This window comes from Siniperca chuatsi, linkage group LG13 (genome assembly GCF_020085105.1).
Source record: "Siniperca chuatsi isolate FFG_IHB_CAS linkage group LG13, ASM2008510v1, whole genome shotgun sequence".
NCBI classification, from domain to species: domain Eukaryota; kingdom Metazoa; phylum Chordata; class Actinopteri; order Centrarchiformes; family Sinipercidae; genus Siniperca; species Siniperca chuatsi.
In genome coordinates, this window is record NC_058054.1 from 17358046 (window position 1) to 17371123 (window position 13078).

The following is a 13078-nucleotide window of genomic DNA, read 5'->3' on the forward strand; positions in this document are numbered from 1 at the left end:
ACCACAGCTGCTTGGTGGCTGCATCTCTGCGGGGAGTGTGAGGTTTTCCCTCGCTGCCAGACTACCCCATGCCTGCACTTCACAATCAGCACTTCTATTCTATGAAAGGCACACCAGCTGCAGTGTTAGCTTTGACACGTCAGGTAAAGAGTTGTGACACAGGGTCATTTCTTCAGGCCACTCTCCATCTGCAGATGTCAGGAAGCAGAGTCACTCATGCAGGTGAGACTTTGTGTTGTGTAACTCCATCAGAGGAGCTGCCCCCTTCCAGGAGACGTTTCCTTATGTAGATGCTGAATAATTCAAATGTTACATGTTTGGTTTATTTATGTTTATGTTATATGGCAGAAGGTAGCAGTGTGGGTGACGGTATCAGTCAGAAACACGCATTGCTTTTTCTGGGCAGAGTGACAATACTTTTCCTGCCTAGCGCTGTGAGATCATGATATACCAACTGCAGAAACAGTATGTGGTGTGAATTAAACCTACATGCAGTTCAGAAAGTATTTATTTTCACTGTTTTGGCTCTGTAATCCAGCACATTGGATTTGAAATAGGACAGGGACTATGAGGCTTTAAGCTTTTACCACCTACTGTTCCTCATGTGAGATGCTAGCATTATGTTGAACTGTCTGTTTTCAGCACACAGCTACAGCCATGCTAGCAGCTCTGTGAGGCTGTACTTATGCACAGCGGTGCTTTGAGCTAAATGCTAACGTCAGCATGCTAACATGCTCACAATGCCAATGCTAACATGCTGATGTTTAGCAGGTAGTATTTACCATGGTCACCATGGTATATGTGACATTTCTCCATAAAAATGTCTAAAAATGACTATAGATCTATATATTTTGTTGAGTTGTGTACTTACATTATCCCAAATGTTTCCAATAACAATGAAGACAACAACAACTCCCATGATCCCACACTATTTCATGACTTCATCAAACTATGTCTTTTGTTATTGTTTTGATGTGAGAGACCTCTAGTGGCAGAAATTATATACTGTGCGTTTAAAATGTTAGCATGCCAACATTTTGTAATTAGTGCAAAAGAGAAAAGTACAGCTGAGGCTGATGGGAATGTCATTAGTTCTGCAGGTATTTGGTCATAAACTAAAGTATTGGACAAAATTTGACCTGAAATGAAAAGTTAGGAGGTGATTCAGTTGACTTTTGGTTTCACAAACAGTGGTCTCCTGGGGGAAAGTCCTGTGTTTGACCCATACATCCACCCCAACCTGCTCCTTATGCGGACTTTGTCGCTCTTTATACTACGTCACCTGACTTCCAAAAGCCTTTCTGGAAGCCTGGCTTGAAGGCTAACTTCTCCCATGTGCGCCATTGACAACAAAATATTTGCACCCAAATATGAAATATGAAGACCCAATTTAAGTTGGCAATCAGAGGCGTCATGCAATTTTCTGCAATTTGATATTTATAGTCAAAGACTTTGGGGGGATTATTTTAAAGGTTTTTGTAGCTCAGTAATCTCCCATCAGCATGAGTACAGATGCTCCATTGCCAATAAAAGCTCAGACTGAGAAGTAGTAACCTATTTTCCAAACTGATCAGCCCCCTTTAAAGATCCCTCATCACCACTAGCCTAAGTACATATAACCTGTAACCACACCTACAGCAATAATAGCCAAGTGTAGGATTTTCATGCCTACCTCAACGTCTGTCTGCAAGACTCCAAAAGGAATCCCTAACTGTCCAAGTTCACTTCCTAATTGCATTTAATTTTCACACATTTGAAAAAGGTACTGATGCTCTACTAACCACTTCAGCAACACACTGTTAAGCTACAACTCCTTCAGCATTGATGCGCAACAGAGTGCTGTGAGTGTGCTTGCTGTTGCGAACCGATTTCATCCTGCGACATTTGGAGGACACCAATACCAGAGGGAAAGGGGGTGTGTGACTTTTTGAGATATGATCTATGACATAATTAGAAGAATATGTTTGACTCATAATATAAAATGATCATAACTACATATTATTTAAAAAAGTAAAAAATCCAGATATCAAAAATCTGGTGGGCCTCGTGCACCACCAGCTTGAATGGGCATAATGCCACTGGTGGCAATCCTTAAGATTTCAGTCTTGGTTGATTTGGTGACACCTAGTTAATGGTGGTACAGCAAATGTGGTGTAATACTATAGGTCACAGAATTCTGGAGGCAGAAAAACAAACTATTGTTGTAAGTCAGGTAATAATTGGCCTTTTTCCATCATTCTATGAGCAGGAGTTGGTTACGTTGCTGAGGAGTTGGAGGTGTGCAGCCAGTCGCCTGCAGCTCTTCATTCTTGTTCAGTTACTCCCTGCAATATTTCAAACTGATCCGCTGTCAAAAAATGCCAAAAATGACAGCTGTCTTGTTTTGTAGACGCATTTTTGATGAACGATAGCGGTGCATGCAAAGCTTACTGACAAACACATTGCATTTCCTGTGAGTTATTCATAATAAAAGTCAACTCGTGTTTCGCCAGGTAATGCTTTTAATGTGAAGCTATAGCAGTAGGAAATGTTCAGTTTGCATTAGCAGTAACTTAATACAGCATTTTTTCTGGCAATGTCGCCATAGACACCCAGTTCGTAATACTATAAATACAAGGGCTTTCATCAGTGGGCCATAGGCTCAATTGTTTTTGTCATTTGGCGATAGATAGTAACTTAACAGACATTTATTTAAATGAAAATCTTCGAGATTGCCACTTTAACTTTCTGTCTCCTGCAATTGAAGGAATGCAAATAAAAAAAAACGCTACAATTCCTACACAGTTCATGTGATGTGTATGTAATCACACTCAAATTAAAGTTGAGAGTCAGTACTTAAACCCCACAGGTATTGTTTCATATCAAATCGAACATGCTGAAGTACAGATCCAACAATGCAACAAAATGTCCTAACACTCTCTGACTGCACTGTAAATACTGTAAATGAATTCTGTAGTTGAGATAATTTAGCTACCGGTGCTAATGTGACCCTAGTTATGTGAAATGGTACTCACGTGGGCAGGTCTGTTTGGTTTGGTGTTTAAGGAGCAAGGACAATATCAGATGGAACTACATTATAGTAGGGTAACTAGGATGCTTTTTTAGCTCAAAATGTGAGCTAGTGTACTGTTGTCATGAAGGAAAGCAGGAATTTCATTGCCCTGTACCACAGGATTCTCCCTGTGTACACAAGTATTCGGTTATGTACAACTAGAAATCTTTGTTTGCCAAATATGTCTCTCCTTTGGAAACAGAGCCAGTCTGTCTGTCTCAGAGCACAAACAATTTCCAATTTATGCATTTATCTGATGCTGTTGAGTATCCAGAGCTTGTAACAGAGTGTGAGCAGGTGGACTTCACTGTTTTGCTCGGGGCCTCTGACAGGACACACGGCTGCTGACGTAGTATTGTCTGCAGCAGAGGTGAACCTAGGACCTTCCAGTTGTGGGCGGATCTCGCTACTCTGAAGCAGCTCTGCTGTAGACTTTGTCAGGAGATGTCACTTGATGCCAGCTGCTTTTTGTGGGGTTCATCCACGACACGGTAGAGTTTTAGGACCGATGGGATAGAGGCGGTATGGATGATGACTTCCCAAGTCCCTGGAAGTTGCAAGTACACAGTATGTGCCAGCCCGCTGAGCTGTCACCCTGCCTCTCAAAAGGTGTGTTACAGACAGCTTTATAGGTGCAGGGTTGAGCTGTGCGTCTTATGAAGCTTTCCATTTAAACTGGGTTGAAGTGCAAACAGTCTGACAGCAAAGTACAAGGAGAAATATTTTTCTTTCAACAGTTCACTGTCTGTTCTGTTTACCTCCACATCTATCACTTCCCTCTCTGCAGCCCGGCCACGTACTTTTTGGTTTCTCAGTGGTCACTTTAGATGGATTGTGATTAGCATATCTCAACAACAAAAGCTGATTGTTTGTGTCGTTGCTGTGTTGGAGCCTTCACTTTATATTGATCTGGCATTGATTAACTTCTACGTAGCATTGATCAAAGGGCAAGTGTGTTAAAAGTTGACAGCTGAAGGATGTGTGCTTGCACTGTTTTGTGCGGTTGTTTGTATTGTGTCTGTTGACTCACTGGAAGAAATACAGGTAAAACACTGTTGAATCATCCTGTTGAATTATACTGCTATACTGAGAGGGGTTTATAATGTTTTGTCCACCCAAAAATGAAATACTAGAAAAACCTCTGAGAATAATGCACTACAATTCAACAGTACCAACTACAGCCTCCAAAAGGGCCATAAATTTGAATTAGCACCTCTGTGAAACAGTTTCAATATAAACTGAACATTATAACCTTCATGAAGGTAGGATTTATTGTAGCGTTGTTGTATTAGACTGGCAACTGAGTCTAGGAATCAATGTACCTCTAAAAACAAATGTGTACCTGCTTACTGAATATCAAAGTATATGTTTTGCTGTGCTTTTGAGGTGGCTTCATGCAAAAATATCCAAAGATCTCTGCATACTTGGCGTATGTGATTTGCAATTCCTGCTGTATATATAGACAGAATTGTGTAAAGATATGGACACACATAATCTGATCCTTTGTGCTTTAAAACATGTGTAACCAATTGCATCATAACCTTACAAGTATTTTCGTATTTTTATTTAATTTTGTTAGTTTATTTAAAGGATAAAGCTGGCAATATTCTATATCTTTGTTGGTCAACAAATTCCATAAAAAGGCCAAAGCCAACAATGCGTCTTTCTCAATACTTTTTTGTATATCACAAGACTAACCCTTTAACAGGGACAATACAATTAAACATTGTTACAGTGGAAAAAATTGCAAGATGTTTTCAGAATTATTACATGCACTGCATTAACAGAACATTATCTCTGTCTGTCCCGCTCCTTCTTAGTACAAACAAGTGGAGCAGTATATGTCCTTCCACAAGCTGCCCGCCGACTTCCGACAGAAAATCCATGACTATTATGAGCACAGATACCAGGGCAAGATGTTTGATGAAGAGAGCATTTTGGGCGAACTCAGTGAGCCTCTCAGAGAGGTAAGACGTAAACGCACAATAAGCCACATAATTTCCACACACCACAAGTATCAACTTGTAATTTTTTATAGTACAATACATTGAAGTTGAAAGATTATTTTTGTGTTTGAGATAAATTATTCACTGTATTCACTGTGATCTTCCTTTCAGTGATGTACATGTCTGATTTTGAAAATACAGTATACCTGAACACATGAATGGTCTTGACCGCAGTGTAGTACCTCAGTTGCACATTTGACAGATTTTTCTTGTACACACCAAACAATGTGTCTTTTCTTAGGAAATTGTAAACTTCAACTGTCGCAAGCTGGTGGCATCCATGCCGCTGTTTGCCAACGCAGAGCCCAACTTTGTGACAGCCATGTTGACCAAGCTGCGTTTTGAGGTATTCCAGCCACATGATTACATTATAAGAGAGGGCACCATTGGGAAGAAAATGTACTTCATTCAGCACGGAGTCTGCAGCGTCATCACTAAGGGCACTCTGGCAATGAAACTCTCTGATGGCTCTTATTTTGGAGGTAGGATACAGTTTGTGGCTTATACATTTTTTTCTGTTTTTTTTAGGCTGTTTCACTCTCTCATTCCTCGTTTCAGAGATCTGTTTATTGACGAGGGGTCGGCGAACAGCCAGCGTGCGAGCAGAGACTTACTGTCGACTCTACTCTCTGTCTGTTGACCACTTCAATGAGGTGCTGGAAGAATATCCCATGATGAGACGAGCCTTCGAGACGGTTGCCATTGACCGCCTAGACCGCATAGGTAAAAAACAAACAAAAGTAAAACTAAATTAGGAAGGATTATATTGGAACGAGGGCAAGGTTCCTCCAATGCATGCATACATAAGATTAGAGCCTGACATACATTTATGCAGTCAAACATATGTACTAGCAGTACAAAAGCATGTAACATCTGTGTAGCATTATTGTAAGCGACTATAAGTCTCTGCATACAGCTCTTTTTTAAATTAAAAAATAGACAAAGCGCTCTAAAATGAACTCCATGTATAGAAAACAAAATAATATTGTACAGAGGACATGTTTCCAGAATATTAATGTTGAAATAGGCAGTAAAATGAGCTGTGCTGTTCCCTCAGAATGACACGGGACACTGTAACAATAGATGAGAGTACAGGGTGACACATCCATTTTCCTCAGGGCTTGTTCTGCTAGAGGATGTACCTGGTGTGAAGGACATCACATGCTATATCTAACTCATATTGTTCTCCCTTTTCAAATCCTCTTGTTTCCATATATTTATGCTTTGTTCTGTTTTTTGTCCTCTCTGTCCTGTCCTTTCCCAGTTTGTTTGTAGCTCTTTAATAATTAACCAATTTCTTTCTTTCTTTCCTTTCTTTCTGCAGGTAAAAAGAACTCCATCCTGATGCACAAGGTTCAGCATGATCTCAACTCTGGTGTGTTCAACAACCAGGAGAACGAGATGATCCAGGAGATTGTCAAGTACGACCGTGAAATGGTGAAGCTGGTGGACCTGCAGCGGCCGCGGGCCATGTCTATGACCCCTTCCATCGGCGGTATCTTTGCTCCTCCTGGCCAGCCGCAGTCTGGCTCTGCTATCGCCACTCTTCAGCAGGCTGTGGCTATGAGCTTTTGTCCTCAAATTGCAAATCCCCTGGTGGGTCCAGGGACTCTGCAGTCTCCTCGTATGGTGCGAAGGTTCCAGGTGATGCAGAACCTGGCCAGCCCAGTCTCCATCTCTCCTCTTCAGTCTCAACCACCCCAGGCGTTCGGAGGGGCATTTGGATCTGCAATTTCCAGCCCACCTGTCCAAAGCCCGCTCGCAGCTTCAGGACGGACTTTTCAGTACATGGCGAGCGCAGGACCCTCTGGTTCCCAGTTGTCCCTAGTACAGCACCATGCACCCAGCCCCACACAGACCCAGCAGAGGCCTGCCTCACACAAGAGCACCCACTCCCTTCATACAGGTAGCTTGAGCCAGGATACCCGGGCCCTGTCTGCCTCCCAGCCTTCCCTTCCCCAGGAGGGAACGCCACAAGCTGCCTCTGCAGCCCCCAGCCCCCCACCATCCACCCGCACCTCCAACAACTCCATCGGCCCCCCTCAGCCCCCTCACCCCAGCCTGCCAGGGCCCTCGGGGGTGGGGAGATCGGCGGGAGCTCAACAGAGGGTGGCCTTTGCCTCTACACCTCCTCCCGGTGGACCTGCTGGAACGGGGGCAGTAGCAGCAGCTGCTGGATCAGGACCTCCAGACTCTGGAGTTCCCAAGAAAGATTCAATTGTCAGCCTTCCAGAGCTAGACTCTGCCAGATCCCGGCTGTCTTCCAACTTGTGACCCTGGTAGAGTTCAGGAAAGAGGCCTTTTTTGTAGGAGAATCTGTTTGTTTTAGGTCAGTCCAGCTGATCTGTCATCCTGCTAAATGACCAATCAGCTACCGCCAGCGCCACCAGTCATTCGACCTGGATGCACTGTGTGCTGGTGTCAGCAGAAGGAAAAGAGCAACTCAAAGTCTTGAGACACTTTGGCTAGGAGGAGTCTATACAATTAAACTAGTATAACTTAAGGTTGAACTGGTCTAGTCTACTGTGCCAGCACCTTTAGTGTTAGTATCACCCCTTACACTCTGCTTCCAAACACCTACTGTATATCGCTGTCTTTACTGTAAAGATATGAAGAAAAGTATGATTAATGTAACTATTGCATACTGTGTAGAATCCATGCAATGCAATCTAGCAGGAGCTGGACTTAAAAATGAAAATCAGGGACTTGAGGTCAAATGACAATGACATTTTAAGCGTTCAAAAAGTGTTTTGAGTGTAATTTTTCCGTATAAGCTGTCGTAGCAAAAGAACACATTGCTCTTCATATTGTTTAAACTAGTAGTGAAAATAGTGTTTTAGACCGCTGGTCGATCTTACATCGATGTGTAAATAGTTGATGAAAAAAGGACGGAGGGATATTATATTCATTGTATCTACCCAAACCAAAGTTGAGCTTGAACACAAAGTCTGGTTGTGTCTGTATCAACTAAAAAAGAAACATAGAAGAAAATGCCATTTATTTAACTGCCTTGATTCAACGTTAGAAGCCATATATTTGGTTTGTGTGTATGTATATATGTGGGTGTAAGTTTGTGTGCGTGAGTTTGTTGGTACGTTTTGGTTCTATTTTCAGAGAATGGACTCACACACTCTCTACACTGCTTTGTCAAGCGTGATTGGTTTGACATGCTGACAGTGGCACTGACCTGTTTTCATGAAACATCTGGGAGGCGGTCAGCTGTCTGGTCAGCGTACTGATTGTAACCCTGAAGTCAAAGGTGGTGAAATAATCTGAGCTTTATCAAAAGGAAACATTTGTGAACAACCCATACTGTATACTTGCTTGTTTTTGTCTAAGTTTATTGATTAACACATGCAATATAATTCTGCAATACTTTACCCCGCCTATATATAAATATATATGAATATAAATATCTATACATATGCTGTACAGGAAAGTGAACTTGTTTCTTTTTCCTTTTGTTTTCTTTTTAATGTGAAATCTTAAAGAATCCAGCAGCTATTGTGGCTTCACTTGAGGTATTGTAATCCAGTGACCATGTTGTTACCTTAACCAAAAATGTTCGAGGGAGTGAGGGGACGTGCAGTGTCATTTTTTCGTAAAAGCAGACGGGACAAACTGCTTAAAACTGGTTTAGAGTCACAGGAGGAGTCCACGCTTTGAGTTCAGCAAGTCAGATCCTCAGAAACGTCACTTTAAAGCCCATTTGAAGATATTAAATTGTAAGATGAATGGGAGGGTTTGGGGCAGGCAATATGGGGTACGAATGCCTCACTTGTAAAAACTCTTTGCTTCATATCGAAGTCTATGTGCCCCTTATCACCCAAAACTCCCATGAATGTCTCAACATTTTGACCCACAACAATCCTATTGTTCAAATTTTGGGATTGGGTTGAGGCTTTGGTTATATTTATTCTAAATATTCTGATCCTGCTGAACCTAAAAACCTTCTCTTGCTGAATGTATGCCATACGAGAAGGAAGACAGCTAATCAGATTTAAACTGCCATGTAAATAAAGGGACAGAGATTTAAAGAGGCTTTTATGATGCAAGGGGGTTGTGGGCATTGCTGTATGTGTTGCTGAGTGTCTGTGCGATCTTTTTAGGTTTGATTATGCTTCTCTGGGTAGCACGTTGCTGTATTTAACCTGTATGCCCCGCCCCCTTACACCCTATCCCCAGATCTAACATGAGAGGATACATTTTTTGGTTCATTCATTCATTGAAGTGGGCGTGAACGAGAGTGAGTCATAACCACTTTGACCTTCTCGGTCCAAAGCGAGCACTGAGGACATTCAGTTAAGCACCTTGTGTTGCACTTCGACCTTGTAATCAAAATGAAAACTGATGCTCTATCCTCCTAAAACGGTTACAGTACTTCTCCTGGACCCATTATCTGGTTAAACTGTAAGGACGAAAAGTGAATCCAATTGGGATAGAAAATAGGCAGCTGATTCAATGTGTTAAACAAACACTGCGTCCAACTATTTCAGCTCTGAGCATCGATCCAGAGCCAAGCTGTAAAATCGATGCGATGGACATTTCACTCAGGTTTGCTACCTTTCCAGAGAGATGTATTGATTGCCGCAGCGTGGCTTTCTATTGATTTATGTAGACTTGTCTATCCTCCCATAATCAACCTGTTGATTTAACCATGCTGAAAGATTCCCTTTGAATTTTGATTGGCTGAGAAAAACAAGGAGGAGCTGATGGAGTCATAACCCTCAGATTGTTATTAGCATAGCTCGCTGCCGTTTTGTTTTGATCACTTTTCCTGAGAGCTGTTTAAATCTTGAAACAAGGTGTAGGTGATTGTTTTTATCCAAGGGCTTCATTATATGGCTTGTAAACCCTGGCTCATTGTTTCTGTAGAGCGGCCACATTTTCACTTTCTGTTTGATCAGTAACATGCACTAAACCTTGTTTTTTGTCATACCTGGGTCAAAGTGCTGCAACCCGCTTCATCAGCAACACGGGAACTTTGTATTGCTTTTTTTCTATGGGAAAGGAGCCGAGTCCATTTGAGTCAATAGCTGTTGTGTGCTTCAGTACTGTTCCAGTACAATCAATTGGTCCCCTTCCCTATTCCTTTGTGCTAATACCAGAGTATGCCCTATTAAGCTGCTATCAGGACTGTGCTGATATTATTTGAAAGAGTCCACAGTCAGTGAGAGCAAGATGGAAGGAGAGTTAAAGAGCTAATGTTTCAGGCAATATCAGGCACAGTTTCTATTTCATTGCATCCATCCAGTAAGATACTGTAGTGTGTAATTCACTCCCGCTCAAAGGATGGCATCCCAGATACTTTGATCAGTACCACTCTGTTTCAACCCTCGGCCATGAGGCTTATACAGCCCTGGCAAAGCACATACTTCTGTCAGTTATCTGTTTTGTGTCTGTGTCACAAGTCGGCTAAAACAGTCGGCTTCCAGCCACTGTCGACGTGTGTGTGATGTAGCGCTGTATTTGCCTGATGACGGGGGGTTCAAAGTGCGATTGTTTAATGGTTCTTCTTCTGGACCTTGCTGTGAAGTGGGATTGAAATCCCTCATACATGTTTGACACTGACTGACAATTATTGAGAGTATCTAAGTTTCAAACCTCTCATTCTTGCTGTACCAGATATTAAGGGTACTGAATGCCTTGGTGTTGATATGTTAGCAAATCAGGGTATTATTTTTGTTTGTAAAAGTGTCTTTGATTTATCAGTATATTTTGTTTGGTTATTGTTTTTGCAATGTGCCCCATGCACATGGACTGTATATACCTTGTGCCTAGTATATCTAGTTTCCACATAGTCTATTTTTGTGGTATGTATGTGCCTGTAAAAATGCAAATATGTGTTTTTATTTTCAACTTGCAATATATGTAAAAAAAACATTAGATAAAGACTAGTATTGCTGAATTAAAATGACAATGTCAGTATATATAATTTTCCCTGATTTGGGAAACACAAAATTGCACATTTTTGTTGGTTTGAGCCTTCCAACACCATGCGCGCTGTACTCTGTACTTTCATGTTCTGTACATATGGTATACACAGAGATGTGGGGCACATTGTTGTGTTTTACCACAACCTGCTGTATAAGAAACATTTTCTACAGTGAGAGGGTGAGCTCTGACAGGCTTCTGGTGGATATCGGCAGTCTAGACGTTAGCTTAGATGACCTGCTCGCTGCACAGAGCCAAAAATGACAGAGAAAAGAATTAATAAAATGGTGGAGATGCCCACACAATATCAATACAGAAACAAAAACTAGCCTGTGCACATTCTGGAAAATCTTTCTCAAACAATATTGTTGCACAGGTCTTTAAACTCTGATGCTGGTTACACACTGATCTATTGTTTGCCATTAAAAAAAGAAGAAGAAAAGATCTCTCCAAGGCTGAATTTGGCTCACGAGCCACAGCAGTCACAAGCTCGACTACCGGTTGAGTTACCTTCACAGATAATAGCAGAGTGCATGCTTGTATTTTTCTTATCTAAGCAGTATGATTCTTAGTGGGACCTTCAAATCTAGACATTGTCGTGCATCAACTACTGTACAATGATTTTATTTAGTCTAACAGTTAAACCTTTGTGTCGTAGCTACTGTAGCCTGCTTAGCTTACCTAAGCCTTCTCTCTGCTTCAGGACTCTGTGTATTGTGTGCTTGAGTTTGTGTGTGCGTGTGTGTGTTCCTGTGCCTTTCCTTCTATAATGTTGGTCCCACTTGAGAATATGATGCCATTTAGGGGTTTGAAACCCACGTGAAGCTGAGAGAGACGCCAGCACAAGCTGGAAAGTGTTACACGGTCACAACTCCGCTTGTTATAAAAAAAAAAACCCAACACTGTAATGCTCCTAGAAATGACTCTTGCACATCCCTAGACTTAGTAGCATTCCACAGCATGCACGAGCAGCTCGGTGTGGGCATCCAGACACACTTTACCAGCACCATGTAGACAACAGCACAGATATCTGACACCACATGTGTCCTCTCTCTCTCTGGAGGCCAATCTGCAACCATCTCAGGCTGTGCTCGGCTTCCGCTCTTAACAAAAGGTTCAAGTATTTCAGAACTCCAGCTCTGTCTAAGTTGATGTCTACAATCCAGGGACAAATCAGCTCCCAGCCTAAGCCGCAGCACTTCCAAATCGATCTCAAAGGATCAGGGGGGATACTTGGGATGCTGGTGATATTTGTTGCCGTCCAGTCCTTTCAGACTGAGATGCACAGCTGGTGGCGAGGGCGTGGGGCTGATTTGAGCCTGCGTCCAAAAGGCTGTCTTGTCCACCACCTCTGCTGGCCGAGAACACAGAGCCACACCCTGGTCTCTCTCAATAAGCTGGTCTGTCAGTCAGTGGCAATGTCGTTTAAGCGTTCGTAAAAAGACGATACATTGTTGTGCAATAAAAAGATGAGCGCATTGGCATACTTATCTCTGTGTGTGGACTTTCATTCCTTGGTGTTTTCTCTGTTGGTCGGCATGCTGTGTTGGATGCAGTGTATGTGAACATTTAACATACCTCCTAGAGTTACATTGGTAGCTGCAAACATGTACACACAAACACACACACACACACACACACACACACACCTCAACCTTGTAAATCAGCCAGCAACCCCTCCACCCTTGTTCTACCCCACATTAGATGAGATCTCTCTCTCTCTCTCTCTCTCTCTCTCTCTCTCTCTGCAGACACGGGCTCTGCTGCATCCCTGATGAGATGTCTGAGCTCAGTCTAAGAGCTTTCCACTGTGTGTGTGTGTGCGCGTGTGTGAATGCACAGCAGCAAGTGTATTTATTCCTGTACCTAAGAGCGCGTGTGCGCACATGCAAGCCCTAGTTTTGTATTTGTCTGATACGGAGAGAGAGTAAATGAACCAGTGGCAAGAGTGTATGTGTGTGTGTGAAAGGGTGGGTGGGTGTGTGCGTCAGAGATGAGGGCAGTCCAAGGACACACTCCTCTGGCAGCCTGGGAGCAGCACCCACCCGTTCCCTCTCCGTCTATTTCCTCCCCCCCCCCCACACAC

The 13078-nt window shown here is 42.5% G+C and overlaps 1 protein-coding gene across 1 annotated transcript in view; it reads left to right on the forward strand.

Moving 5' to 3' along the window:
- The window catches only part of LOC122886272 (potassium/sodium hyperpolarization-activated cyclic nucleotide-gated channel 2-like), a 37281-nt gene extending 24799 nt beyond the window's left edge, over nucleotides 1-12482 (forward strand). The window contains exons 5-8 of the mRNA XM_044218230.1: nucleotides 4873-5019; nucleotides 5300-5540; nucleotides 5617-5781; nucleotides 6383-12482. Of these exons, the coding sequence (XP_044074165.1) occupies nucleotides 4873-5019; nucleotides 5300-5540; nucleotides 5617-5781; nucleotides 6383-7332 (1503 nt within the window). The 3' untranslated portion in view covers nucleotides 7333-12482. The remainder of the gene's footprint in view (nucleotides 1-4872; nucleotides 5020-5299; nucleotides 5541-5616; nucleotides 5782-6382) is intronic.
- The last annotated feature ends 596 nt before the right edge of the window (nucleotides 12483-13078 follow it).